The sequence below is a fragment of the Aythya fuligula genome, chromosome 3 (genome assembly GCF_009819795.1).
Source record: "Aythya fuligula isolate bAytFul2 chromosome 3, bAytFul2.pri, whole genome shotgun sequence".
NCBI lineage: Eukaryota > Metazoa > Chordata > Aves > Anseriformes > Anatidae > Aythya > Aythya fuligula.
In genome coordinates, this window is record NC_045561.1 from 2,499,670 (window position 1) to 2,525,293 (window position 25,624).

Here is a 25,624-nt window from a genome sequence, read left to right on the forward strand (position 1 = left end):
GCAGGTTATGTTTCAGAGCAGTGAATGCCTGGCACTTTGTAGCACTTTATTAAATGCTTTATTGTAAAATAACATTACTGTTATGGACGTGATGCTAAGTTTCTGTACTCTTTTCCCCTTGGGAGACCTTTGTTTTCAGCTCAGATACGTATTCCTGCTGAAGTGTTGCTATCACCAGTTTATTCTGCTTCAGTTTTGATTGGCTTAATTGTCCCATGGAAATTTGCCTGGAATGACGATGGGAGTGGCAGCAGGTAACTGTTTCCTGGATGGCAGCTTTAAGATTTGCTCTTTATTGCTCCTTGTTGGTCTCCAGGCTGATTATGAATTTGGATCATATAGTCCTTCTTATAAATACTTCTAAGAGGCAACATTTTTTTTTTGAAACTTTGTTCTTGCTTTCAGTGGTGACAGTGTTTCACTGTATTTTCAATTCATCTGTCTCTTATGTCCTTGGCTGCCTTTTCTGCTTAGTTCTTCCTCTAAGCTCATAGCATCACAGCATAAATATATTAACAGATACTGAAATATATATGCATTTGGTTTGTGTCAAGAATACTCACATAAATAAGGATTTGCTAGATCAAGTCTCTTGGAGCTGACCTACTTTTCAGTTTTAATCAGATTACAAAAGATTTCAATACATGTTTCATGTTTTAGAAGGGTTAACAAGTGAGGAGATTTTGGACCCCATCCCCAGCTGGTACGAGCTGGCAGTGACGTTGTGACCTGGCAGCACTGTCACTTAAGGAGCAGGGAGAGGCCTCAGCTCTAGACTGCACCACACACGTGAAGAAACAAAACCGAGGCAGGCTTTGCTGAGAGCTTTGTGCTGTACGAGGGCGAATAAATGGTAACAGAAAATGACAAAAAAACTAAGAGGTGAGATGGGGACTTGTGTGAAGAGGGCTGGTGGGCACAGCTGGGAAGCTGGGCTTGAGCATGAAGCCCAGGCCCGAGCTACCTTGGCAGCAGCCATGTAACCGGTGGGTTTAGAGATGGCTCGTGCCACAGAGAGCACCTACTTCAGCCCCCCACCTCCCCCCCCAAAAAAAGGTGGCTCCATGGGAGCCATCTTCTGTGGAAAAGAGCAGCGAGAAGAGATGAGACGTGCTGGGAGCTGTTGCCTTTGCTAATGGCCCTAATAGCGAGGGAGCTTCTGCAGCTCCTCCCAGAAGTGCTGCTGCTGGGAAGGAGGCGGATTTGGTGGGAGGGACCCTGTCATATGGAGTTAATTGAATAAGCTGTTCATCTTCTAAGTGCTCATCCAAACTGGGCTTAGTGGCTCTCCGGAGATGTACCCATCACCAGCTATGGAAATCCTTCTGCAGCAGAGCCTCAGATTACCCCTGCCTTTTGTTATACAGTGCTTTTTTTTATTATTATTTTTAATCCAGTGCCTTGCCGTGTATTAATCATTTTCGACAAATTCCCATGTTGTTTTCCTGTTGTGTAAATTCCCGTGCACTATCTGGGCGTGCATATTTTAGCTTACTGTGGCCTTGTAAGAGCGGTAAACGAGGCCTCATTTCCCTGCTTTAACTTTATGGGCAGGCTGGCACGGTGATTTAGGCACCGGAGGGAAGCGGTGCCCAAATTCCTCCGTCAGTTTGAACCAGATGGCAGCTCTGCTCTGTGCAGCTTCGTAGCAAGGGACAGTGGTGCCCCAATAGCTGTGGATTCCACAGCACTGGTCATGAACGGTACAATTTTACTGTTTACACAGTGCTATGAGCACAAATACATCAAGAGAACAGACATCTCAGAGAGGCTGGGGGGCTCCTCGGATCAGGCGTGAGTGCATGGTGGGCTGCCAGCCGTGGGCAAGGAGGTGGGAGAGTCACAGCAGTGCTTCTGGACTGAGGAGAGATCTCTTACAGGCAGCACGTGTTACTTTCTCAGGCATGTATTTCTTTTAGGTACAGCATTTTAATAGTAGAAACTCTGTGTAATGCAAGAAATGAATGGTAAGAAAGCTCTCAGCTGCTTCTAGGGATGGATCATGGACCTGCTCTTGGGAAGAAGCAGACTAAGTGTGACTCATTTTCAAGAGGGAAATAAGGCTGCTGAAGGGAACACTGAGATGATCTTTCAATACTTGTATCCAAGGGAAGTCACTCTCTCTGGTGACCAAATTTCCTGATGCAGGTCAGTGAGGTTTCCAGTGAACAGAGGGCAGGATTATTTACACTGCTCTCAAGAGGAGCAGAGGTGAAAATTAGCAGGTATCTGAGAGGGAATCTGCTGTACGTACGAGGCAATGCAGTGCAGGCTCTGACACCAGGATGCACAAGCCGATCTATGTGGATAATACGAGTTTTTTTCTTTTTGATTTTAGAATCAACCTTGTCCTATGTTAGGCAGCTGGAGGCAAGAGTAAGACAGCTGGAGGAGGAAAATCGCATGCTGCCCCAGGTGGGTGACTTCTGCTGGTGGGAACAGTAGCTGGCAGCTAGACAGCAATGCCTGAGTCTGCGTGCTTGGGGTGAAACCAGTATCACAGGTCATTTAATGTTACTGCATTTGAACACTCAGGCTGAGCCTGTGGGGAATCAAAGGCACTCACATCTCTTGTTCATCTTGCTTGTGACTGAGGGGTGTATTTATTGAAGACTGTGACAATACTTTCATTCATTTTTCTTCTTTGCAGGTGTTGATACCTTGCTAAGAAAAATTCACTAGAAGCCACTACTTATAGCTGAAAATTAATTTAAGGGTTGAAAATTACAGTGATCTGGGCCCTTACATTCTGGTTTTATTGCAAGATCTTCTTGTTATTTAAAATATCCAGTGTTTTTTATAGTTAACCAAAATATTTTGCTGTAAAAAACAAATGTTTTAATAATAATTGAGTTATATTAGCAATATTTTGGAGAATATATTAGATACATAAACACAAGACTGAAATTAAATCAGATAAATAAGCAAATCTGAAGTTAAACGTTTTCCCGGTATGTTTTTAAAAATAAAAAATGTAGAAGTTCTGTAAGAGTGAATCAAAGACACTTGTAATTTTATATATACCTTTATGCATACATAACAGTGCGTATTTCTACCATATTTCATTAAGTAATCCCTAGGAAAATTCATAAAGTCTACAAATGAAGTTGCCCACTGGAAGAAAAAAGTTGCATGTTGTTTAAATCAAACACTAATTTAAATGAAGATACTGCTCTGAAGAACACAAGTGCTTTTTATTGAACTTAAAGTACTGTCATCTGAATGTAAAATTCAAGACAAAAGTGAAATGCAGCAAGAAGTAAAATCCACGGATTCAGATTTATCGATGTGTATCAGCCCAAATGCCAGTCCATTAGGTAGATTTCAGCCGGGTTAACCAGTTCCTCCCCTTGGGCAAATTTTAAGTCAACTTTTCTTCTTGCCTGTAGTATGACAATTGGAAGGGCCTCTACAGCTCTGGTTTTGCTCTTGACTTGCTATGCAACCACAAGCTATTTATGTACCTTCTCTGCGCCCTCGTTTGCTGATCTGGAAAAGAAGGACAGAAAGAATATCTGAGTGTCTACCATTAACACCTAGACAGTCTTCAGTTGAAAGGCAAAGGCTAATCCTCAGTGATAAATATTATTTTCTTGTCAAAAAAGGTGTTCAGGGCAAATGTCAACAAACTTGCATGAAAAATAGCATTGAGCCTTGGTTTAGGTCTGGGACAGCAATGGGAGATAAATTGTGCAGAACATTTCTCTGTGGGCAAAATTTTTTACAAGTGACCTCGTGTTTTATTTGCCTAGGGTTTGAGGTGCTCAAGTGGAGCCCCATGAAATGTGTTACCTGATCTTGCCAGAGTCTGGGACACCCACGCTGTGGATGTTGAGTTCATTGAAAACCTTAGATGGGATGCCAAAACCAGAAAACAGGGCTTGTGAAAACAGTGAAATAGCCCATGAAAACTGAAACACAAAATGATTGTTGTGGGGCTTTGCAGGGGAAGAAGCGGGTGGCCAAGGCTCGCAGACTGCTTTTTGGTTTAGATACACAGGCTGGAGTTTGTCCTGTTTGGTTTTGTTGGCACCAGCATCTGAGGTAGAGCGCTGAAGTTTCCTGACGTCTCCAGACACTTGTTTTGAGGAATAACGAGTGGCATGGGCTCACAGTGCCTAGCACACTTCACTCCCTGTTCCTCCTGAAGAAAGGCATTGCTCTGGGGAGAGGAAGGCACACAGACATCAGGCTTATTCTGACCTGGCTCTCCATTATGCCAGCATTACCTGTGCATGAGTTCCTTCTGGGGCTCTGCCGTCCCTGTGCCCACCACCCTGACCAGCTATCGGCTCGTCGGCCCCGCCACGGAGGCAGGGGCACGGGGTGGGAACGCCAAAGCTCCTGGCACAGCTCTTATGCAGCCACAGCGTGGTGCCTCTCTGTCACCGGTAAGGGTGCCGCCGGCTGTCAGCACAGCACCAGCGGTGGTGTTGAGGGGCTGCGGGAGGTGCAGGGCTGCCGGGGGGCAGCTCCTAGCCTGTGCTATGCTTTCTTCTCTCCTCTCTCCTTTGTGTCCTTTCTTTTCCCCCCTTTCTGCTCATGTCACCCATGAAAATGCACCAGCACACTTACTTCAGGTAAACCTCTCCTTCCATCTGCACTTCACCGTGGTTCTTTTTTCCTGTATGTTGCTTTGCTTCTCTCAACCCATACATATGAGTTCACTTTTGAAAACCCCGCAGACCTCTAGTGTAAAGGTTTTATTAATATTTAGTGGCAAGAACGTCTCCAGAGGAAATGGTTTTAAGTGGTGCCATCACCGTTCGAATGGGAACTCAGCTGGCTCTGCCCTACTGAAGGACTTCCTTGTCTGGGGAGGTGCAGCACCACCTCTCAGCCAATATTTTAGTTTAATCAGGTAACAGGAAGGGTATAAAGTGCACATACTCATTTAAGCCTGTCAATTTGTCTTCCCGTGCTGCAGAGTTGTTCTGGTGATGGTTTATAGCATAGAAACGTGGGTTAGCAGTTGTGAGAAGCCACAGATGGATGTAGGTAAGCTCGGTTGGTGAGGGCAGCCATTAGCTGTTCTTGTCTTCTCTTCCTTTCTTTTCCTCCCTCCCAGATAGCATATAACAAGATGTGATCCAGACCCTTTTGGTTTCTGGCCACAAATAGTTTTTTTTGTGCAATAAAACAGATCCTTTCCAAGATTTATGGTACACAGCTGGGTCTTCTGGTGAGAATGCCAAGGCAGGAGACAAGGGGCAGAGCACGCAGCTCGCACTGGTGCTTCTCAAGCACTGGTGTGGGTAGCAGCGTGTAGGGGCAGAAGGATTTGAGCGACGTGTCTGTTCTGCTGGACGAGTTTCAGGCCAGAGTAGTGCCCCCTGGCAGTAGGGCAGGAACGGCTCCTTGCAGCCCAGGGCTCTGCGGCTGCCTTGAAATGGACACAAAGCCACAGCGATGCTGTTTGGCTGCTGACAGCCAAAAAGCTGCACGACAGTATGGCTGGTGCTGCAGCCAGAACAGAGTGCGGAGCACATTTTAATGAAGATACCCAGCGATAATTAAGAAAATACGTAAGGACCAAACAATGGATTCAGATCCCAGTTACAGCTCCCTGGGCTGTGCTAGAGCTGAGTTACCAGGGCAAATAATTCCAGATAACTGAAACCAGGAGAGGCCTTCCAGACCGCACGTGGTGCGTAGCTGCTATCCGTGCCTTACGCTGGTGGAAGGGAGACTGGGATCTGGCATCCACATGTCAATTAGCTGAAGATAGTCCTGAGTTTTCTGAGGGATAGTATTTCAGGGCTGATAAGCTCAGCTGAAACGTTACGGAAATGTGGACATCTGTCATATAATGACAGTGAATGCATTTGCAGAAGGTATTCTTGGCAAGCCACCCAGCTTAAATTGCTTCAGTTTGTATTTGTTTCATGGGAGGAGGGAGCACGAGGTAGAGATGGAAAGTTGAGATGTTTTCCCTCTGCATACTCCTCATCCCAGTAATTTAGCAGGACCTTTTAATGAAGGGGAGAAGTACCGCCAGCACATGGCCTCTTGAGCAAAGAAGCCGTGTGGGTCAGTGGGGCTGGAGGCTGCCCGCAGGATGCTGAACGCACAGGGGGACATCTGCAGCCACAGGGCAGGGGTGGTGCAGGCTGGAGCTGAGCTGCTCTGCTCCCTTTCACGGGCACGTTTCTGCCTCTGCTTCCTCTTTCTTCCTGATATGAGTCTTGGTGCTTTTCCATCCCCTTCTGTTGCAGCTCCTTTTCCAGTGTTGCTTCAGGCACTTTTTCTTTTTTCTTGTTTTCCTTCCTGCGTCCTTGCTAGCCTTTTCCAGTCCTTGTGTATTTAAGTGTGAAACAGCAGGCATGACCCTTAGGCACACACTAGTTTATTTTTAAGCATTTCCAATGCTTTCCCTTTTTCTTCCCCCTTCTGTTAGAGTATTACGTTTTATTTCAACCTACATTTCCAAATCTTTCAAAACCCTTTTTGCTGAGATCTGTATTTTTGATTTTCCCTCTGCATGGCCTGGTTTTAGCTACGAATCTAATTAAAAGTTGGGAACCGCTTGGTTAGTGTTTTTGTGCGTGTGTAAGATCTGTGTCATATACAGTCCGATGCCGGTTATCTCCTCCCTTTAACAGCCTGTAGAAGAACAGAGAATCCTTCAACCAAAGGGTAATTACACCCACTGAACTAATCACATCATCAAATATTTGCTGAAAGTAAATCAACGGCATCCCTCCACCCTGTGCTTTCATGTCGTGTCATCCCTGCTTTAAATTCACAGGTCCCTTTCGGCCCCTTGGCAGTCGGAGCACGCTTGGGGTGTGCCATGAGGACACGTGGATTTTGGTGGCAGCATGCACAAGGGGAGGTTCCTGCAGTGGTCTGAGAACAGGACTTGCCATGAATAACCACAGCATTTGAAAGCTGACAGGGTTGTTCCCTAGAAAAATCGTTGCTGATTTGCTTGGTGCGTTAGTCCTTCAGCAGAGCACCACGCTGCAGTTTATCACGTTTGTTTTCCCTTTCTCCTGCCTGTTTGAAACAAGCTAACAAATACAGCTTGTATTTTATTTTTTTTTTCCTTTTTTCTTTTTTCGCAAGCTAACAGGGAAATTGAGGGCTGGGGAAATTGGAAAAAAAGCTTTGAAAATCAGGTAGTGATTGAAGCGGGCTGGCAGTTACGCAGCAGGAAGGATATACTTCCCCAGGAAACCACTTGCCTCTGGGATAAAAGGCTGGTGGAGGACGAGGCGGCTGCATTTGCTGAGGTCTCCTTTGGTGCAGGGATGGAGCCGTGCTCAGTGGACAGGGGAGCTGTGTCTTCTCCAGGCTTCGAGAGGTGGCTGCAGGTGTCCTTGGGGCAGTTGTGGATGTTTTTTTCTCTCCTTGTCTATCCCTGCCTGCCGTGGGGAGGTGGCAAGTCAGGCAGCAAGCAGTGTGCTTCCTTCTCCCCCTCTGTCAGGGCTGGCAGATGAGCTGCCCGTCCCTCGAGCCACTCTTCGTGCTGCAGCAGTGTTGGTTCGTGACTGTCTGTATCAACAGCATGGGCTGAAAATACGGTGCTCTCCACTGGCTCGAGAAGAAAGGCTCGTGGTTAGTTCCCTCCATCAAAGAGTGCCCTGTTCTACACAGGGGTCTTCATTGTGCCCACGAGCAGGGCCCAGCGCAGGGTTTGCCTCTGGCGCTGTGGGAGCATGGCCTGAGCATCCCTAACATTTCGCAGGCAGTGCAAGGAGATGCTAGATTTCCATTCATCTGATTTTTTTGTAATGTGGTATTACGGGGTTGAGTCAGATTTCCTGTGCTTTCTATTCATTAAAGAGTTGCATATTGGCATTGGATGTTTTGTTGATCTACTTACAACAGAAAATGGATGTGCTTGTTTAGTGATTGCACTTCTCTGCCTCTTATCTCTGTGGCAAAATGTACGGAGGATATTTTGTGGTTTTTACCTGCTTCGGACAGTGCTTTCTGCAGCCCCATAACCTGCACACAGGACACATTAGGCTCAGAGGAAGGAATGCCCAAAACTTGCTGTAGCCTGGGCAGAAGGGCCAGGCAGGGGCAGTAGGGAAGGCTGGCAGTGTAGGGTGAGCAAAAAAGTCAATTCTTTGATGTTGACCTTGTTTATTCAGAATGATTCACGCTGTTTAAAGTCAGTGGAGCCACGACTTGATCCCTTCTGGCTGATTCAGTCCCACTTCCACAGCTTCACTCCTTGATAATGAATGAGGAGATCTGTCCAAAACGTGTGGGCACGTGGGGTGCCTACTTTGAGTGGCTGAGTGCAAGTGCTGTGTGGGGTCAAAGAGGAGGAAGGGAACAGGTTTCCGCTCCTGTCTTCAAGGTCCTGCTCAGGGTCCAGATGTGATCTGGGTCAGGCAGTGGTGGAGAAGGGAAACTCAGGTCAAGTTTTGCAGGAAGGATAAGCGCTGCCATACTCCCCGCTGGCAAGCGGCGGCTCTGATGGATAGGTCTGAAAAGCACACTCTTTAGTCTCCTAAGGCATCTTGTTTTCAGACATCACCACATTGGCAAAGTGCCTCTTCCTCTTGTTTTGCTTCACTGCCTCAGAAACTCATAATGCAGCCAGCAATGCTGCAATGTCTGCGGACTCGAGGGACCTCGGGAGGAAGAACAGACCCATGCTCACTCTGGTGCCGTTGGAACAAGCTTCCTCCAAAGAAGGCAGAAGCTCTGCCGCCCTTGTGGGGTGGCCTCACTGGGATGAGAAGTCCCTGAGCTGCAGGATGGGGCTTCAGGGCTGCAAAACTTGCCTTACTTCTTAAGAAAAGCTTATGTCTCTTATCAAGGACAGAAGCAGGTAATCCAGAGGGCAAGTGCTAACTTTCAGTCTCCTACCAACGTGTTGAGAACGCTGCTTAAAGCAGTGTGTGCACAACAAGTTCCCCATCCTCACGAAGGGAGACAGAAGTGTGCTGCCTGTGGCGCAGAAGTGGCTGTGGAGGAGACGTGCCTGGAGGAGATCCTGAGCTCTTGACAGCAGCACAAGTCACAGGATTGTGATTTTCTCAAATTCAAGTTGCTTTAGATACACAGTCTGCACCAATTTTCCCAGCATCTTGATAACAATATTTATATTTTACAATTCAATATTGCATAAAATCTTTGCTGGCCCCGGAGTCAGTAAAAAATAAAATAAAATCAGAATGCTTTGACTCATTAAGAAAACCCCAAAGCTGACTGAGGGAAATTCTTCCAAACCAGAATTGCTCCAATCTGCTTTATTACCCCTTTTCTTTCCTCTTTCATTTCCTTTCCCAAAGTATAGCATTAAGCCTGCCCAGTCACCGACAGATCTATAAATCCTTCCCGAAGAAGAGTCCTAATGCTCCCCCGGAGATCACAGCAAATTGGTAACAGCCGCTGACCGGGGGAGCTGCGGGACGATGCAGTGCGTGCTGCTCAGCCCGGGCTGAGACCCCCGGCTCACGCCGCAGCCACTGCTTGCCGGGAGGGAGGCTCCACAAGACAAGTTTGTGTACCAAGGCGGGTTTCATATTCAGACTCAAGATATCTTTTCTGTGGGCTTAGCACGTGTAGCATTCTATGTTTTGCATTGCTTTCAGGGTTTTTGAACAGGTGAGGTTCAGCCCTGCAGTCTGGGTGCAGAGCAACGCTGGGGTCGAGCCTACTGTGCTCAGTAGCTGCGATGTGCCCGGGGTTGTGCCTCTCCCTCGGCGCTGCTGCCAGCAGCACGGCGCTGCTTCCAAACGATGTGTCCTGACAAAGTCCTGCGCGGCTCACATAGTTGTTTTGGACAGGGGAGACGGGATCTGTGAAATTCAGCCTCATGCCATCTCTGTTCCCTTTTTCTCCCCCATCCGCCTTCATCCTTCCTATTGTTTAGATTCCAGACACCCCCAAAGAGAGCGTGACGTGCTGTGTGCTGCTCAGCAGGGCAAATGAGTGCACGTGGGGGCACTGATTCTGATCAGAGGCTCTTTCCACTGTCATTAGTTTCTTTCAGAAATGCATTTCCCATGTGTTCCTGCAGGAATTACTGCTGCATTATTTTTTAATGTTTCCTGCGGTGTTTGATTCTGTAAGAAAGGGAAGTTTCCTCTCTCGCTTTGAAATGTTTGTTTTCTTATCCTTTACCTTTCTCATTTTCTAAACCCAAATCTGCATGGAGAGTGACAGTGAAGGATGCCCTCAGAAGAGCAGGTCAGGTTGCAAGCACCTCGGCAGCAGCTGTGTGGGTGCGGGTCTCGCAGCGCTGTCGGAGCTCAACCTGTTCTTAGCATCCACCGGAGCAGGCAGCTCGCTCAGGTTACCCCCCAGTCACTCCAGGAAGTGCCTCGCATCCTGTGAAGCACGAGGTGACTGAGCTGCAAGGGTTCAGGCACCTCGTGTTTGTGTGGCGGTGTCCTGCAGAACCCTCCCAAGTGGTCACTGGGAAGAAAAAGCCCTTTGGGTTGTCAGAGCTTGGTACAAAACCCCGGCCCAGGTGAGGGGGGAACACTGCCCAGGGCAGCCAGAGCTGGGGGAGGAGTGTTGCCTGCTCCCAGCTCCTTCCCCGCTCAGCCACGGCTGTGCTCGCATTGCAAACTCTGCAGCACTGTTTAAAAAGGTTCTGTGACTTCTGTGGAAATAACGACCTCCAAAATTGTCGGGCTGAAGTTAAACGTTCTCAGAAACCTTTCTCTGGCATCAAAATCATCTCTCTGAGCCTCACAGTGCTTCTGTGAGGAAGCATACTGAAATTGTATTGCTATGCCCAGATTTTCCAGGTAGATGCCCTTGAGCGCCAGAGTGAGAGATGCTCACCAGTGGTGCTTGAGCTGCCTCTCGGGGATGTTGGTTACTGTGGCACAGAAAGAGGGTGACTTTGGAGTAAAACATGCCGTCAGTGCTTCTCAGCATTATAAAAAAAAATGACGTTTTAATCAGTTACCAACCCTTTTCTTTATTAAATAGTCTTTAATCTTTTGCGAAGGATCCCATTAAGATGCCAGGAGGGGCGGAGGGGAGTTACTGCTCAGCAAACGAGCCAGCTAGCATCAGTGGACATGGCTCAGCCTCTCAGCAGTCTGAATCAGTGGTAAATGCTCTGAAGGTAACGCCTCTCCGGTACAGTCTATGCAAAACGTCGTGTCTGTTAACTCGTGTCGTATTGTCCTGGCAACATTCCTGTGGGCACCACTGGGATGTTGCTGTCATCAGCGGGATTGTTTTTTCTGTTTGTCACTCATTGCATCTGTGGGCTGTGTGTTCCTCGGGGCAGGGGGCCGGCCATCACCACGGGGGCGATGCCAGCTGTAGCTTCTCTCCGAATCACTTGCACTGCCTTTGTTGGAAGATGAAAGTGGCGTTTTTCTGAATAAGCAAGTCTTTTACTTCGTCTAGGATGCATACTTGTTCTCCAGTGAAGTACTATGGATTGCTGTAGCCCGTACAGAGAAAACCTTTAAAGCAGACATGAAGCCAGCATGCGTGATATACTCATAACGATAGCAGAGTTTTGGGCTGAAGGCCATGCATTGTGATCCTGAGGTCTCTGTTGAAATTCATGAGAGCAGCTGGAATTATTCTGAAGTCAGGGTTGGATTGCCCAGACCTAGGTTGTTTTGCTACACAGCAATTAATGCAGACACTCAGAGGGGCAAATTCACGAGTTCTTACCTATGACAAACGTGAAACTGTTGCAATTAATGACACTACAAAAGCTGTTCTGAGATGCAGTGGTTCAGCAGGTGATCGCAATCACCACCAGGCTGAGTTCACAGCCCAGTGCATGTGCCTCAGGCTCCTCTGGGGAGGGATCCAACCCCCTGGCAGCCTGAGCAGGGCTCTGACGTGATTGTTTTCTGGTGCTTCTCGCAAGTCTTCTCACCTGTGTTATCATCATTTGCTAAACTTGAATATTCATTTGGTTAAGCGGGTGTTACTCCCCACTTGCACAGACATCGTAGGGACATGCTGCTTACTAGGAGGACAGAGGTTTGCACTCCATCAGGGAAGAGCTGGAAGGGGCATCTGTAGGGATTCGCTCTTTTTTTTTTTGGAGCTTTTTGGAGATGCACAGAAGAGCTCAGTAGTACTGCTGACTCATCTGGACATCCGCTTGTGTGGATGGTGATTATCTTCAGGTAGCTGGGTGACGTTGCCTTTTCCATGAAGCCTGTGGACATAGGTTTATGTAGGTGCCCTGTGCGCAAATCACAGCAATCAGATCCTTTCCTGTAACATAAAACCAGGGTGCAGGGCTTCACCACAGCCTCCTCACCTCTGTTAATCCAGCATCTGAGCGGGGAGAGCAGTGCCAGCCTTGCCCCAGCCAGGAGAGGTGTGACCCAGCTCCCTGCTGCTGAGCAGCGCCCAGCGTCCTGCCTGCACCTCCCATGTATTTCACCTGCTGTTGCCTAGAAAAAAAAAAAAAAAAGCCATGCCAAGTAATTTTGCCAAGAGAGCACATGTATCTGTTGGAAAAAGCCTTTTGTAGTTCTCTTAAAATGCCCATTGGCAAAGGCACTTTGCTGAATGGAACATTTAACAACATGCTCTTGACAGCCTGTAATAGCTGGTTAGTGGAAGTGAAATATTTGAACAATGGCTGATACCTTGCTTGCTGAAATGGATTGATAAGAGGTACATGGAATTTAGTTCAATATGATGTGAAATCTCAGCTTTTAGTTTGCTAGGAGGTATTGCAGCAGGCAGAAATAGATATAAATGATATGGTTATATTTGAAATGGAAAGTGAGCTGTCAGCTAAACAGACTGCCCGACCTGCCCGTCCTCAGCCAGCGAGGAGATCCTGCTGTTTGCTGGTGAGGCACAGGGGCTGGATCCTGCCTTTCTGGGGAATGCAGAGCTGCCACATACTTCAAGCAACTGAATGAGATGCATGGGGAAGAATGAGCCCAAATCAGGAGCTGGGTTTTCTTTACAAATGTGGCTGGTTAGATTCTTGGGGAAAAAAAAAAAGTGGTGGGGAGGAGGAAGATGATAATTGTTACAAAACTTCGGTGTTAGTGCAGTCTCCTAATGCACAGCAAGAAAGGTAAAATCTTAAAAGAAACAGAAAAACTTCCATGTAAATCCCTCATTGCTGGAAGCAAGGCTGAAAGAGTGCAAAGAGCCAAACAGCCCGTCTGGTACAGGCTCGTCTGTGACCCGATCCGTCACAGAGTGCTTGAAAGAAGAAATTCCCTGAGTCTCGCTCTGGGTCTGCGACTTGGCCACCTTCCCACGCTGCCGGTGGCTGTGGGATCGTTCCCTGTGTGCCAGCGATACCGCCAGGGATGGATTAGCAGCCGTTGTGTATGGCAGGGTACGTTTCTCTCTCTCTTTGCGAGTTGTGCACGACCAAAGTGCACGCTTGTGTGTGGGGATGTGCGTGTGCTATTCCGTGTTCTTCACGAACCAGGGTCTGTGTTGATGGAGTGATGCCAGACATCCTATCGGACTGCCCCAATAACCAAGGGCAAAGGCTTAGCTGCAAACCTCGCATCAGGTTTTCCTGTCCTGCGTTCGGCGTAGCCTACTGCAAGCTCCACTGTGCCATCTGCAAATTAACGGGAGGTGTGGTTTAATCAGAGGCAAGGTCTGAGGCTAAGTGTAGGAGTTGCTGCAGAAAAGCGAGTGTCCTGTGATGCCTGGGAGGTCAGGCAGGAAGATCTAATGATCTCTCCTGCCCTGAAATGCAGAGTACTGTAATCAGCCTAATTATCTTTAAATGCAGTTGGACAGTTACATGTGCATGTCTGTACTCAGGAAGGACCTGTGAAAGCTTAAATATACTACTGCTCTTATTTGTGGCTGAGAAACAAATTGCTACAATGCCTTTTTTCTTTTTTAAAACATACCCTTGTCTCGGAAGCTCAGGAAAACATAAATCAGCAGGTTGGTAAAGACGCTTCTCACTGCCTCCGTGAGACAGAAAAAAATGTGGCTGGAGAAGTGTGTGTGTAAGCTTAAAGTGTTTAATTTTGTATGCCATATTGAGCCTGGGAATACCTGAAGATACAAAGTATTTTTATTCAAATGCTGACAGCAAGCCCTTGAAGTTTTCATATGGAAATCAAGTCAATTACTGTTCTAGTAACGCAATTACTGTTTTAATAGGAACACAATAATTTTAACACCTTGGTCTGTATTGATTACAAAATTCTATGTGTGATAATGTATTAGGGATAAATTACTGTATGAGTCAGCTGACCTGAATTTATCCTTCAGAAGAATGAAATTTGGCAAACATGAAGTCTGGCAGCCTCAGTTTCCCCATGCGTTTAAAGGCCCGTATCTGTTGTCCATGCTATTTCTTTGCAATTTATGGGTAAAAAGCATTTTTTAACTAATACATATTTAATAGTCTATTAAAGTTCTCAGGATATAAGTAAAGCCACTTCTAAAATGCTAGTATGCTAAACTTGACATTATCAACTCATTTTTGTAAATCCCAAATATATACTTGTCCTTCTGCCTTGTCCCTTTGTTCCCCAGCCATCCAAGGCTCTGCCGCTGGCATTGAAACGCTGCCTTTTCTTCCAACTTTATGATCTAGGTCCAATTTGACTATGGGTATATTATTAGACCTTTAAAATAGTTGGTTATTTCCTCCCTGGTTTTGCTTTTTCTTATATTCATCTAGTCTCTGTTAAAAGAACAGTGGAGTTGTGATGAACTAATTATAATGTTTCTTTTCTCTTTTGCATCCTCATTACAGTTTCTTCCAGTTTGTAGCTCGCTGTTTTGCTCCAGCTTCATGTGCTGCGGGTTTTTGTTTGCATGAAACATTTGCCACAGCATCGCTTTGCCTGTGAAAGCACTGGAATGATGACAAGTTTCATTTGGGGCTCCATAATTTTGGTGCATAGTCTTCGTGGGTACCAAATGCAATTTGGATGCATAACTCATGTTGTGTGGTTCTTTATGAACGTTTTATCAAGATAATGGCTGTGGGAATTTTCTCCTCAGGATGTGCATATGGTACTTACACCACCTCATCACGGCTTATTTGAGAATGCTTTTGCTTTGTATTTATACACTTGAAGTGTCCTAGGAGAACATAGCAATGTATAGGAGCAGGCTTAGAGGTAGTTTATCATGTGGTAGTGAGTGTGGAGGTACTTCCAAAGCACAGGGACGTCTGGATTAAGTATGGAGAGGGGATCTTTGTCATTTTCCTCAGGAGACTGGTAAGTTTTGTTCACAGGGCTGCAGAAGGCTCACTGGGACTGGGGGCTGAAGGGAAGATGGGATATGCTGTGTGGGGCTGGTACAGTAGCTGGGCAGGGGAGTCAGGGAGCCCAGAGATCCGCACAAGTATTTAATGCAGCACATGAAGTACTGCGGCCATCAAACGCTGCCGCTGCCCGCGGGTAACGTGGCTGCTCCCATCTGCAGTTAGGGGGCAGATTTCCACCTGGCTTCCAGGGAGATTTCTCCATCCTTTCACTTTGGTGTGTTGGAAGGAAGCCAGAAGTGAATCACCATGACGCTATGGAGAACGTCATAGCTATCCCTTGTTCAGGAAAGGCTTCTGCTAAAATATTGAGTGAAGTCTTTGGTACTGAACTTTATATTCTGTCAAAAGTATTTAAAACGCATTCAGGAATGCTCAGGCATTACATTTTCTCTTGAGTGCTTGCAAGCACAAAGTAATTTCATTAGTGCTGCATGTGACAAGTCAGTGTTGAACTAGTGAGCTGAGAAGAAAGCAAGCTTATGTGCAAATCCAAAATGCATATGCAACGCGGAGGCCAAACAAACGTGTGTGCAGGTGGCAGCAATATGTCCAGATATCATGCCTATGCAAAGAACGGTGCATTTGCTAGCACAGAAGGGGAGTTTGATGATAAATCTGCAGAAATTTAGCTTATAACACACCGTGTTTCTGAAAAGGAGGCAAATAAAATTACTGTGATGCCTTCGAGATCCAGGTCTCTTTTGCACAGGGCAAAAGTGGTTGTTGATAAAGATTTCTGTTTCCTACTCACAAAAATGGCACGAATGTTTCCTTTGACCCCACCTTGTCAGTTCTGTTTAAGATACCAGCTTTTCAGGGCTGTCTTGTATGCCTTTGTCCCTTCCTAGCAATCAGGGGTCACTTGTTCAGCTGGAAATAAAGAACTTTAAGAAGTGTCACCTTTTAGTTTATTTTCATGTCAGCAATATTTGGTAAATATTGCCTAATGTTTATTGACCAGGAAAATTGTTGAAAGGCGTATCTGCACAACGTGCCTTCTCACAGGGGCATTCAAGTGGCCTTACCTTTCGGTTAGGGGCTAGGAGCGTCGGTGACCAAATGTCAGAAACTCCTGTCTCATCAAAGCCAGCCACAAAGGGGTTGCTTTCCCATCCCTTGCACAGAATAACAGTAGGATCTTGGGGTGGTTCTGCCTTAACTTGACAGCTCTAGGAACTGGGGCTTGTGTCTTTTCAGGGTGTCAGCTTCCCAGGATCCAGCTGCTTTGCGTTTGTTCAGTGCCAGGGAACGCAACCTGTGTTTCACTCCTTGGCTTTAGGCACTGTTAAAATACACATAATTAATGACAATGGAAATCAGTTTTTGCTTTTCTCAAGATCTTGTAGCGTTGCTCCAGGGACTGAGTGGTTTAGTAGTAGTTCTACTTTAGCTGGTTGCTAGTTGATGACGATTATTAAACAGAGGGAATGTTAAATTGCACTGCGCAGTATGGTGGTGGTCACCTCTGCTCCTGGTGGCCCCGGAGGAGGTGCCTGCTGATACAACACGAGCTGCTCATCCTTCTGCTTCTCATTGGTACATCTCTTTTTAAGTTGTTATAAAACACGTTCCAGAATTCCTTTTTGGTATGATTTCTCTGCATTTTTAATTCCATAATTGTAAAGTGGGTGTTATGCAGTCATGCATGGGAGCAGATGTAAGAGGAAGGAAATCTTTCTAACAGATAGGCCCTGCTAAGAAAAAGGTGGGTAACTTTTACCGAGTGGGAGATCTCATTTGGACAAAACACACAAGCATGTACGGGACAGTGACCACATGCACAATTCCTCTGAGCTCGAGGAAGAACGAATGAAAACAGATGCTTTTAAAGCCATGCTGATTTTAAGAGAACAAGTAAATCCTTTGTAATGAGCAGAACTTCTTTGTGCTTATTGAACTGGCAATGTTTAGACTCCTCTGGACTGAGTTTTGTGCTTCTGAATTGTGTTCTGCAAGAGATGTGGCTTGGGAAAGGTGGAACCAAGTTTCAGTTGAGGCCTGTAAATGCCCTCAGTCTTGTGTCTGAAGCATAAAATACCTTGGTGATGCACGTGCTAGTTCATTCGTCTCCATTTCTAACCATTTTTAGAGGCATGTGCTTTCCGTGTTCAGAAAGAATGTTGTATCTCTCGAGAAACACTTTTCCTGGTCCGTGTCCCTCCCCTGTCCCTACATGTGCTGCATGGTCTGCGCAAGGAGCGCGGGGCGCCTCCGCATGCATGCCTGGATCAACGCCGCGTGCCGCACCCGATGCTAACGGGCTCTCTTTCTGTCCCTCCCTTTAGGTTGTGTGGAGGAAACTTGGAGATGCTGCAGGGTCGTGCCCTGGAATTAGACAACATTTGTCAGGAAATCAGTATAAAGGACCTATGTAACAGGCCCCAAGCACATCCTCTCTCTGAAGAGAAAGAGTTCGATCTGCTGGCAAGAGACAATGACCTGACTGTGTCCCCAGCGCTGTCCCAGCTGGTGACGGGGTGGCTCCATGCGCTGCACGAGACTTCGCTGGGAGCTAGTGGAGATGCTGCACAGAGGTCTTTGGAGGAGCTGGGTTTGCAGTGCCCCCCAGTACTGCTGTTTCAGTGTACTGGCTAGTGAACTGCTGCCTCGTCATTGCAACGCGCCACATTTAGAAGCACTGAGGTATTTCCATTCCTAACTAAATGATAATTGGGATTCTGCAGGAGTTAAATAAGTTATTATTTTCGTTAGTTACAGTGAAACTCTGGTAAATCTGAACAAATTTTCCACTAGATTTAACAGAAATTTTCCACCAGACTGGAGAGACATTGATAAACTGTGCCTTTGGTCCCAGCAGTTTTGACAAAGTCACTTCTTAGCAACTCACACTTCGGTCTGTAAAGTATCTAAAGTATCAGCTAATGGTGCTTAGGCTTAGACGATTTACAGCTGGTTCTTTTTTTTTTTTTTTTTTTTTTTTTTTTGGCTTTGGTAGACTACCTGCCTTTGGAGGTGCTAAAAGACCATACCGTCTCCTAACCAGCCAGTAGTGTAGCATAACTACAGTACTTGTAGTGAAACACAATTTCTTTCTAAATGAAAGTGAAGATAGCTTTCTTTTCAATTTACTTTGATGCAAAACGTGATGTCTGATGTTCGCAGCCCTTTAACAAGCAGAATACTTAGGTATCACTATTATAGGTCTCGGAACAGAATTTCCATCAGAGTTCTTTTCAGAAAGTGTTTTCCAATTGCTAGGATGCTAATTTCTACTGTTTAATTTACAAACACGCTGGTTTATTTAACAAGACTCTATAAAAACCTAAAAGATTGCACTGCATTATAATAAAGCTTTTCTTGCTACTGTAGCATTCTTTGAAAGCAAAAGGTTTTATTATACTCGGAGCATGTCTTTCATTATTATGAGGCAGAAAGCTCTTGTTCGGATTGCCCGAGATTTGACCAGAAGGCGCCCTAGGTGTGCTTAGTTTATTTTTTACCTCTGTGTATGATACTAGTTGTGTGTATTGAACTGCAATGATAGGTATTTTGTGTATATCTAAAAGCAATGATAGTTTGATGTATGAATGTGCAACAGGCTTGTGACTGCTGTTGCTTAACTTTTTACCATAGCTGAGCATCAAAATAATTAATAAAAGTTTAAAAGAAAAATAGGAATGCAACAATTCCTGGTTTTCTTGTTTCTTCTTGGTTACTACGATTTGAGCCCAAGTCAGAATCCTTTCTCCCTGAGCTTGCAACATGCGGTGTTCGTGAGCTATTTGCAGTGGAATGTAGCTTGGTTGCTGTACAATCTTTTGTTGTGTAGGAGTATGATGTAAAATCTGCTAACTGTCTTCAGAAGAAGTGTGTTAATTTGCAGCAGTAGTTATATGGGTTTCTGTTGTTATTTTTACTTGGTACCATTTGATGTGAGGCCTCTTATCCAGCATTGCTTTCTCGGGCAAAACTCCTGGTTGCTCCGTCTCCTTGAGTTGGAAATGCAGAACCCAGCCTTCCGTTTTTGAGGCATTGCACTCTTGCATAATTTCTTATATGTATAACCCAGCCCAAACAGTCGTCTGTTGCCTTTATATGTTGTTTTCTCTCATACATATTGTTTGCATAGTTAAACTTAAATTGTTGTATTCCTATATATCTATATATATATATATGTATGAAAAAATGTAAAACATGTACTTGTGCCTGCAGTACGTATGTGCAGGGGCTAATTTGAGGGACACTGGTCTTTTGACACTACTCTTGTGTAAATTTTGATACTGTATTAAAACTATTTTTTTACAGTTCCACATACGACTGGGTATCAAGTATCTGTGTTCATCTTAGCAATGGTAATAAATTATAGAATCTCACCATCGTTTGCTCTCCTTTAATGACCGAAGCCGGGAGGTGCTTGGCTCACGTGTAGCTCTGAAGGAGCTGTTTGAAATGTTTCTTGCTAGGGTGAGAAACTAGCTGCATGTGGTGGATTTTTGTTCACCTTCTCTCCAGGTCTCTTCAAAAATCCGAGGTAAGTGGACACGCTCATATCTTTTATGCTAAATGAAGCAGCTGCTGAATGCGTCGATGTACAGACAGCGGGGTGGCAGCTCCCAGGTGGGACTCGTTGAGTCCCCAGCTGTGCTGCAAGGGCAGCCCCAGGGCACCTGTGTGGGGCCATGCCAACCCCCTTCTTGTGCAGCGCTGCTTTGGGCAAGGACGGGGCAACGTGGAGCTCCTGGAGCCATTTTCCTCAGGTAAGTAGTGTAAGTGTGTTGGTGGTGTTGGGGGAGGCTGGTTGTGTCCCACCATCTTGCACCAACTCTCCTGGAAAAAAAAAGCAGCTAGTGCAATCAGTATCTTGCAGCTACTAAATCCTGTGAGGTCTGCTAAAAATACAGCTTGCTAAGAGGAAATTGTAGGCAGCGCATAGAGAAGAGGGTCAGTGCTGTTGGGGCTCCTCTAGCCTGCTGATACTTTTCTGCACTAAAGAGTAAAGATTGCTGTAGTAGTCGCAGACCCTTGCCTTGTCTGTCTTGCTTGCTGCCCACACGGTTTGGTGTTTTAAAGGAAAATGTAAGCACGCCCAACCTCATGGATTCGTCGATCAGTTGTTTTTAGCATAACTCTGTAGCAGTAGAAAATTTGCACATGTTGTTACAGGGCCATTCTCAGCTCTTGAGCTGAGCATGAATGAGCTATAAAATTCACTATGCGAGTGGCTTTTAAATAGCACTTGCAGAGCAGATGTAGTGAGTGGATTTTCCTTGCTGTGGTGGAGGAAGGCTGTTTTGCATAAGGCTTAGAAAGTAAAGAAAGGCAGTTTGTTTTTCAGCAAGTGAATGGTTTCAGTAGAGCCTGTTCCCCAAAGGTTGCAGCTGATGGACGTGTTTATGAACACAGCTCCAAGCCTACATGCCCTTTTTAATATTTTGAGCATGGACTGGGAGCCAGCCCAAACAGGCTTTGCAGCATGGGGAAGGCACCAGCTGCATGCTGCGAACATCTCAAACACCAAATGCCCCCGGGCTTTTCGTGTATCCTGTAATGTCCTGCTTCGTGTGTTGCTATCGGGTACCTCCTCACCAAACAGTGCTCTTGCCAGGGCACTAGTTCATTTAATTCTTTATCCCTCTCTGAAATAAGTCCCAGGAGACTGTGAATTCTTTATACTAATCTCACCGGTTTGATGTAGAAAAAGATAGTAAAGATAATGGGGGAAAAAGATCTTTTCAAGACTGTCCTTTCTTTTGAAATCCTGCAGAACAGACTAGCAAGCAGAGCTGCCAGATATTATAATGCCAAGACCTCTTACTGTTTCCAAATTCATGTTTCCCAGGCTCAGGTGAACCATGTGCCCTGGGACCCCAACCATGAACATCCCCAGGCTGTGACTTCTGGTCATCCAGACACCTGAAGGTAAGAGCAGCTGACTTGATAGCAGCCCTGCCCGGATTTAATAAATAGAGGCACTTCATTGTTTAATCAACCAGCAAACAGGCATTTGCTGGGCTGCCTCATGATTATGGCACTTCCTAACACGTGCAGTGTGGCCCAGAAGTGAATTGCAAGGTGTGGGTTGCCAGCTCTGGGAAATGCCATCTGAACAATACAGTAAGCTGTAAAAGGAGGAAAGAACAAATTATCTTTTTGCTAATAATGACTTCTATTCTAATTCCTTAGTCCCCTCTTCTTTGGTGATTCCAGACACATCATGATTATTTTTTTAAACCCAGAAATAGCATGGTGTGGCTGCGATTTTCAAAATGTGGAAGAGAAACTTCAGTTGTTACGAGAAGGCAAATAGTGGGGCCACTTCACAAAATGATCAGAGAGGAGGCTTAGTAATTGATGAAGGAGCATGAGATTATGTGGAACAATCCTGAGCACTCCTGTTAGCTTTGGTGTAGGGTCAGACAATGCACAAGTGGCAATGTGAATGAAAATCAAGTTTTAATTAGTCCTACAGAAACAAAAAATATTTTTATCATGTTCTAATAATGCTCAGAGAGAGAACATGGACCAGACACACAAACCTTACTTGAATCTTTTAATTGAGAAAGCTCAAACACTTCCATAGGAGTCATGAGAAGATTGAGAAATATTCACTGGGGGTGAACGAAAAATAAGACTGTAGTGTCTTTGGGTACTTAATTAGCTCCTGTGGCTGTCTCCTCTGAAATCAGACTGCAGGGTCTGCCTTTCTGCCTTTTGTTTCCCTTTTCGTATTTCCAGGACATGATGAGAAGCTTGTACTTTTCAGATACTTCACCACTTACCGTGATCATATTTACAGCATTACTTCAGACATTTTTCCCCAGGCACAGGAGCTGAGGTTGTATTTCCCACCTCTCATATAAATGTGTTGACCAAAGAATTACAGGCCCTATTTAATGTGACCTTTGCTGTTCTTTTCCACACTGTGTTCACTTTCTGCAATACTTTCATGCTTTATTCTGTGGATATGGATTTTTTTTTGGTGTTGTTGGTTGGTTGTTTTTTTTGTTTGTTTGTTTTGTTTGAAAACAGGAGGTTATGAGGTGGGGGTGTGAACATACCCTGAGGTTTGGTGAGGTCTTCTCTGGACAGACCAGGGCCAGGCTCCGGGTAGCTCCAGCCTTGTGCAAACATCAGTAATTCTTGTTCCACCAGCCGGTGGGGAAGGGCCCCAGGGCTTGCTTTCATCTGAAACTGCTTCCTAAACAGCTGGTTCACAGAGAAGTGCCAAAATAATAATAATGAATTATTGAATATGTTTGTTAGGACATGATAATTACTCTTCACTTGAATAAGAATTTGTTGTAATTCTCTCTTCAGTGCAGTGGCCTTGACTGTGAGGTTTGTGTTCTGAAGTTCACTTGGTGTTTTTCCCCACTGCTATGAATAGGCTGAAGTAACTTTTTTTTTTTTTTTTTTTAATAATTTGCTTATAAGTCTTCAGATGAAAAAGTAAAGGAAAAAATAATATTGGGAACCCATCCCCAGACTCTGGAAATAAAGAGGAAAAAGAGAAGGTGTACAGGGAGCTGCCCTGCCAGGATGTGGGCTGTAGGTGCATCTCTTGCTGTGCTTATTTCCCCAGCGGTGTAACCCATCTGCTGGGCAACTCACCCCATGCCTATGCCGACAGTAGAGGCTTGAGAAAGAGGTTGTATGAGAAAAAAGGTGTTTTCACTTGTGTGATGGTATTTTTGTTTGTTTGTTTTTAGCATTGCTCTTGATAGGTTGATTGCTCAGGGTAGGGTTTGCTATGAGCAGTAGTGTTGTGTTCTCTGTGCTCAAATGCCTCAGCTAGAGGCGGGTGATGGCATCCTTTTTCTCAATCCTTCGTGACGCCAGTATGTCTTGGCTTGGGTGAGTACGCTGAGTGCTATCAAACCCTAACATCACCCATGGCTTCAGTGTACAAGTCAGGGAGTGGGAGGAAAACACTCTCTGGGGTTTTGAGGTGGCTTTCAGAATAGGGATCGGGTTTGTTGGCAGGGTGGTGGCAATTGGCTGAACATCTCTCTGTGGCATGGGGCTGTCAAGCTGCTCTGTTTTCACAGGCATTACCCTTCATAAGGGAGGAAATAATCTAAAAATATGTTATTTTTCTCCCCCTACTGAAGGGGAAATGTTCACAGACTCCTGCACGTGCCCATTTAAAAGGCACCAGAGCACCCCAGAGCCCACCCTCCACAACCTTGAAAATCCCAGGAAAAGCACACCATGTAGCATGGAAACGTTTCCATGGGAACTGTTCCTCTACTCCTGCTAATAAAATGGACCTATAACACAAATGATAACGGGTCCCAGTTTCTGCACCAAACTACAAACAGTGAACGCTACAAAGGGAGCCAGTAAAGAGCAGAAGTGTAAATCAACAGAACTGCTAAATTGGGTACATGCATGCCTCCCCACAAAAAAACACAAGCATATAAACAAAGCCCTCAGGAAAAGGAAAAAAAAAGATCATTTTAATTATAGCACATGCAGCCAACATAAACCCCATGGATTGTGCGAAATCAGTTTTGTTCTTCTGGTACGCAGCAGGAAGCTCTGTAGCAGATCAAATACGTTCAGGGAGGCTGTCTTGCTAATTGCCACTCCTAGCTGAGCCAAAGCAAACTATTTAGACAAAGGAGAGAATTCACTTTTTATTTAGGATTAATTATGAAATAGCATGTCTGGATGGGCTTCACAATAACACTACATTTCCTGGGGAAAAAAAAAAATAGTTCTAATCCTGTGAAATAATTGGAGAATTAACCCCTTGCTTCAGGCTGGAACCCCCCAAGATGTGCAAGATGAATGCTGTCTTGAATAAGGTCTTTACTTCAGTCACAGCAGATTATGAAACTCATTTTAAAGCCAGATTTTCACATATTCTTGTATGTTGGTTTTTCTATTTTCTAATATTTAAGCCTGCTATAGCCATTTTGCATCATCCTTTTGGATTATCACAAAAGATTCTGGAGTTTTGCACTGGCTATTTCAGGGCTTAGTTAGATATGTAACTTGGTCACTCGCACTTTGTGCTGCTGGTAGCCTACCAAAGTTGACTTGAGGTTTTATTTTCCTCCTGTGCTTTTCTCCTGCAGCATGCAAGTAATGTGCTCTCAGAGCAGCTTAGCAGAGGATTAGTGTACATAGCCATGGACAAATAAAACCTGTGGCAGGGAAGAAGATGAGATACTGACTAAAAGAAGTGAGTTGTTCTCAGATTTGGTTTACTGATTTCCACACTTGGGCAGCAGTTCTGGAGTCGCTGATGGTCAGGTGCCACCATAGAAAAGGGGGAGGGGGTGATGATGAACTTCTAAGTTATGATGCATGAATTAAATTCTGCTACTGAAGTTTTGAACAGTTATAGTAAAAGAACTGTACAAATTATTAGTTTCCTACTTTTCAGAATCAGTACATAGCGTATTATACCCTTTCTTTTGCTGTGTCTGCATGCAGGTGTGCATGTGCCAGGCTTTATTGAAGATCACTGAAACAAATAGGACTTAGGTTAGCTTGTGGTCTGGTGTGTAGTGCAGTTAGGTGGTGTTGCAGATGCGACCTTGCTCTCTTCTGAGCAAAGTCTGTTCTCTGCTATAGAGCCCCAAAGGCATTGCATTTCTCTTGGTAAGGCACTCTCAGCACAGAGCTTCTTGGCTTTCCTGATCAGGATTTTAATACCAGACCTTTAAAAGGAGAACCCAAAGTATAATCAAAAGTAATCACATTCAAATAGTCTGTGGTCAGATTACTTGTTTGCACCTTGGCATCTGGTAGCATCTGAATGAGTGATTTCAAACTAAAGCATGCTACTTTTAAATGGGCTTCTCCCCACACACACGTAGAGCACCTCGTGTCCAGATGAGTAACCTGTAGCTAGAAGGACTCTAAAGCTTTTTCATTTTATCACAGTAAATAAACTATGTTAACATGTTAAAACAAGAAGAGATTTTACCTCCCAGAGATGACTTATAGATAGAAATTTTTAAAATGTTCACCTTGTCATGCTAATAACTATACAAGCAGGAGAAAAGCATAAAATGATGAATAATTAGTCTTTGTCTCCACAGATCCCATCAATAACATTGGGAGAAAAAAATGAAATAGATGTTCAAGTCTGTATAGTCAGAGACAGCTTCATTAGAAGAGCAAAGCTGCATAATTAGCACATTACTGTTAGTCTGCATACAGGATAATATCCACTTGATATTTCAGAGTGCTACAGACCATCAAGGAGGGCCAGTCCATGCCATAGCTGGGGCATACCCTTGCTGCATCCCATGGGGAGAGCGTTGCCAGCTTGTCCCAGAACAAGGGCTTGATGTGGCAAAGCAGAGCTGCTGCCATCCTTCACCCACTTGGAAAGCGTTGTTCTTGATGCGCTGCGCGTGGTTTCCAGTCATGCAAATTACTGGGCAGACAGGGACAGAGGCAGAAAGGCACCATTATATTTCTGTAATCATAAATTATGCCATATGTTACCTGCAGTTCAATCTC

At 45.2% G+C, this 25,624-nt stretch overlaps 1 protein-coding gene across 8 annotated transcripts in view; it reads left to right on the forward strand.

The window, feature by feature from the left end:
- The window catches only part of CCDC85A (coiled-coil domain containing 85A), a 134,887-nt gene extending 110,103 nt beyond the window's left edge, over positions 1–24,784 (forward strand). For 3 of the 8 annotated variants that reach the window (XM_032185870.1, XM_032185866.1, XM_032185865.1), the window contains 3 exons: positions 2,339–2,415; positions 10,928–11,047; positions 17,467–19,515. In XM_032185870.1, coding sequence (XP_032041761.1) covers positions 2,339–2,415; positions 10,928–11,047; positions 17,467–17,556 — 287 coding nt within the window. In that variant the 3' untranslated portion in view covers positions 17,557–19,515. Of the gene's footprint in view, positions 1–2,338; positions 2,416–10,927; positions 11,067–13,813; positions 13,900–14,436; positions 16,114–17,466; positions 19,516–24,774 lie in introns of those variants that run through there. The other 5 variants (XM_032185873.1, XR_004253149.1, XM_032185867.1 and 2 more) reach the window with 5 other exon arrangements.
- Positions 24,785–25,624: the final 840 nt, after the last annotated feature.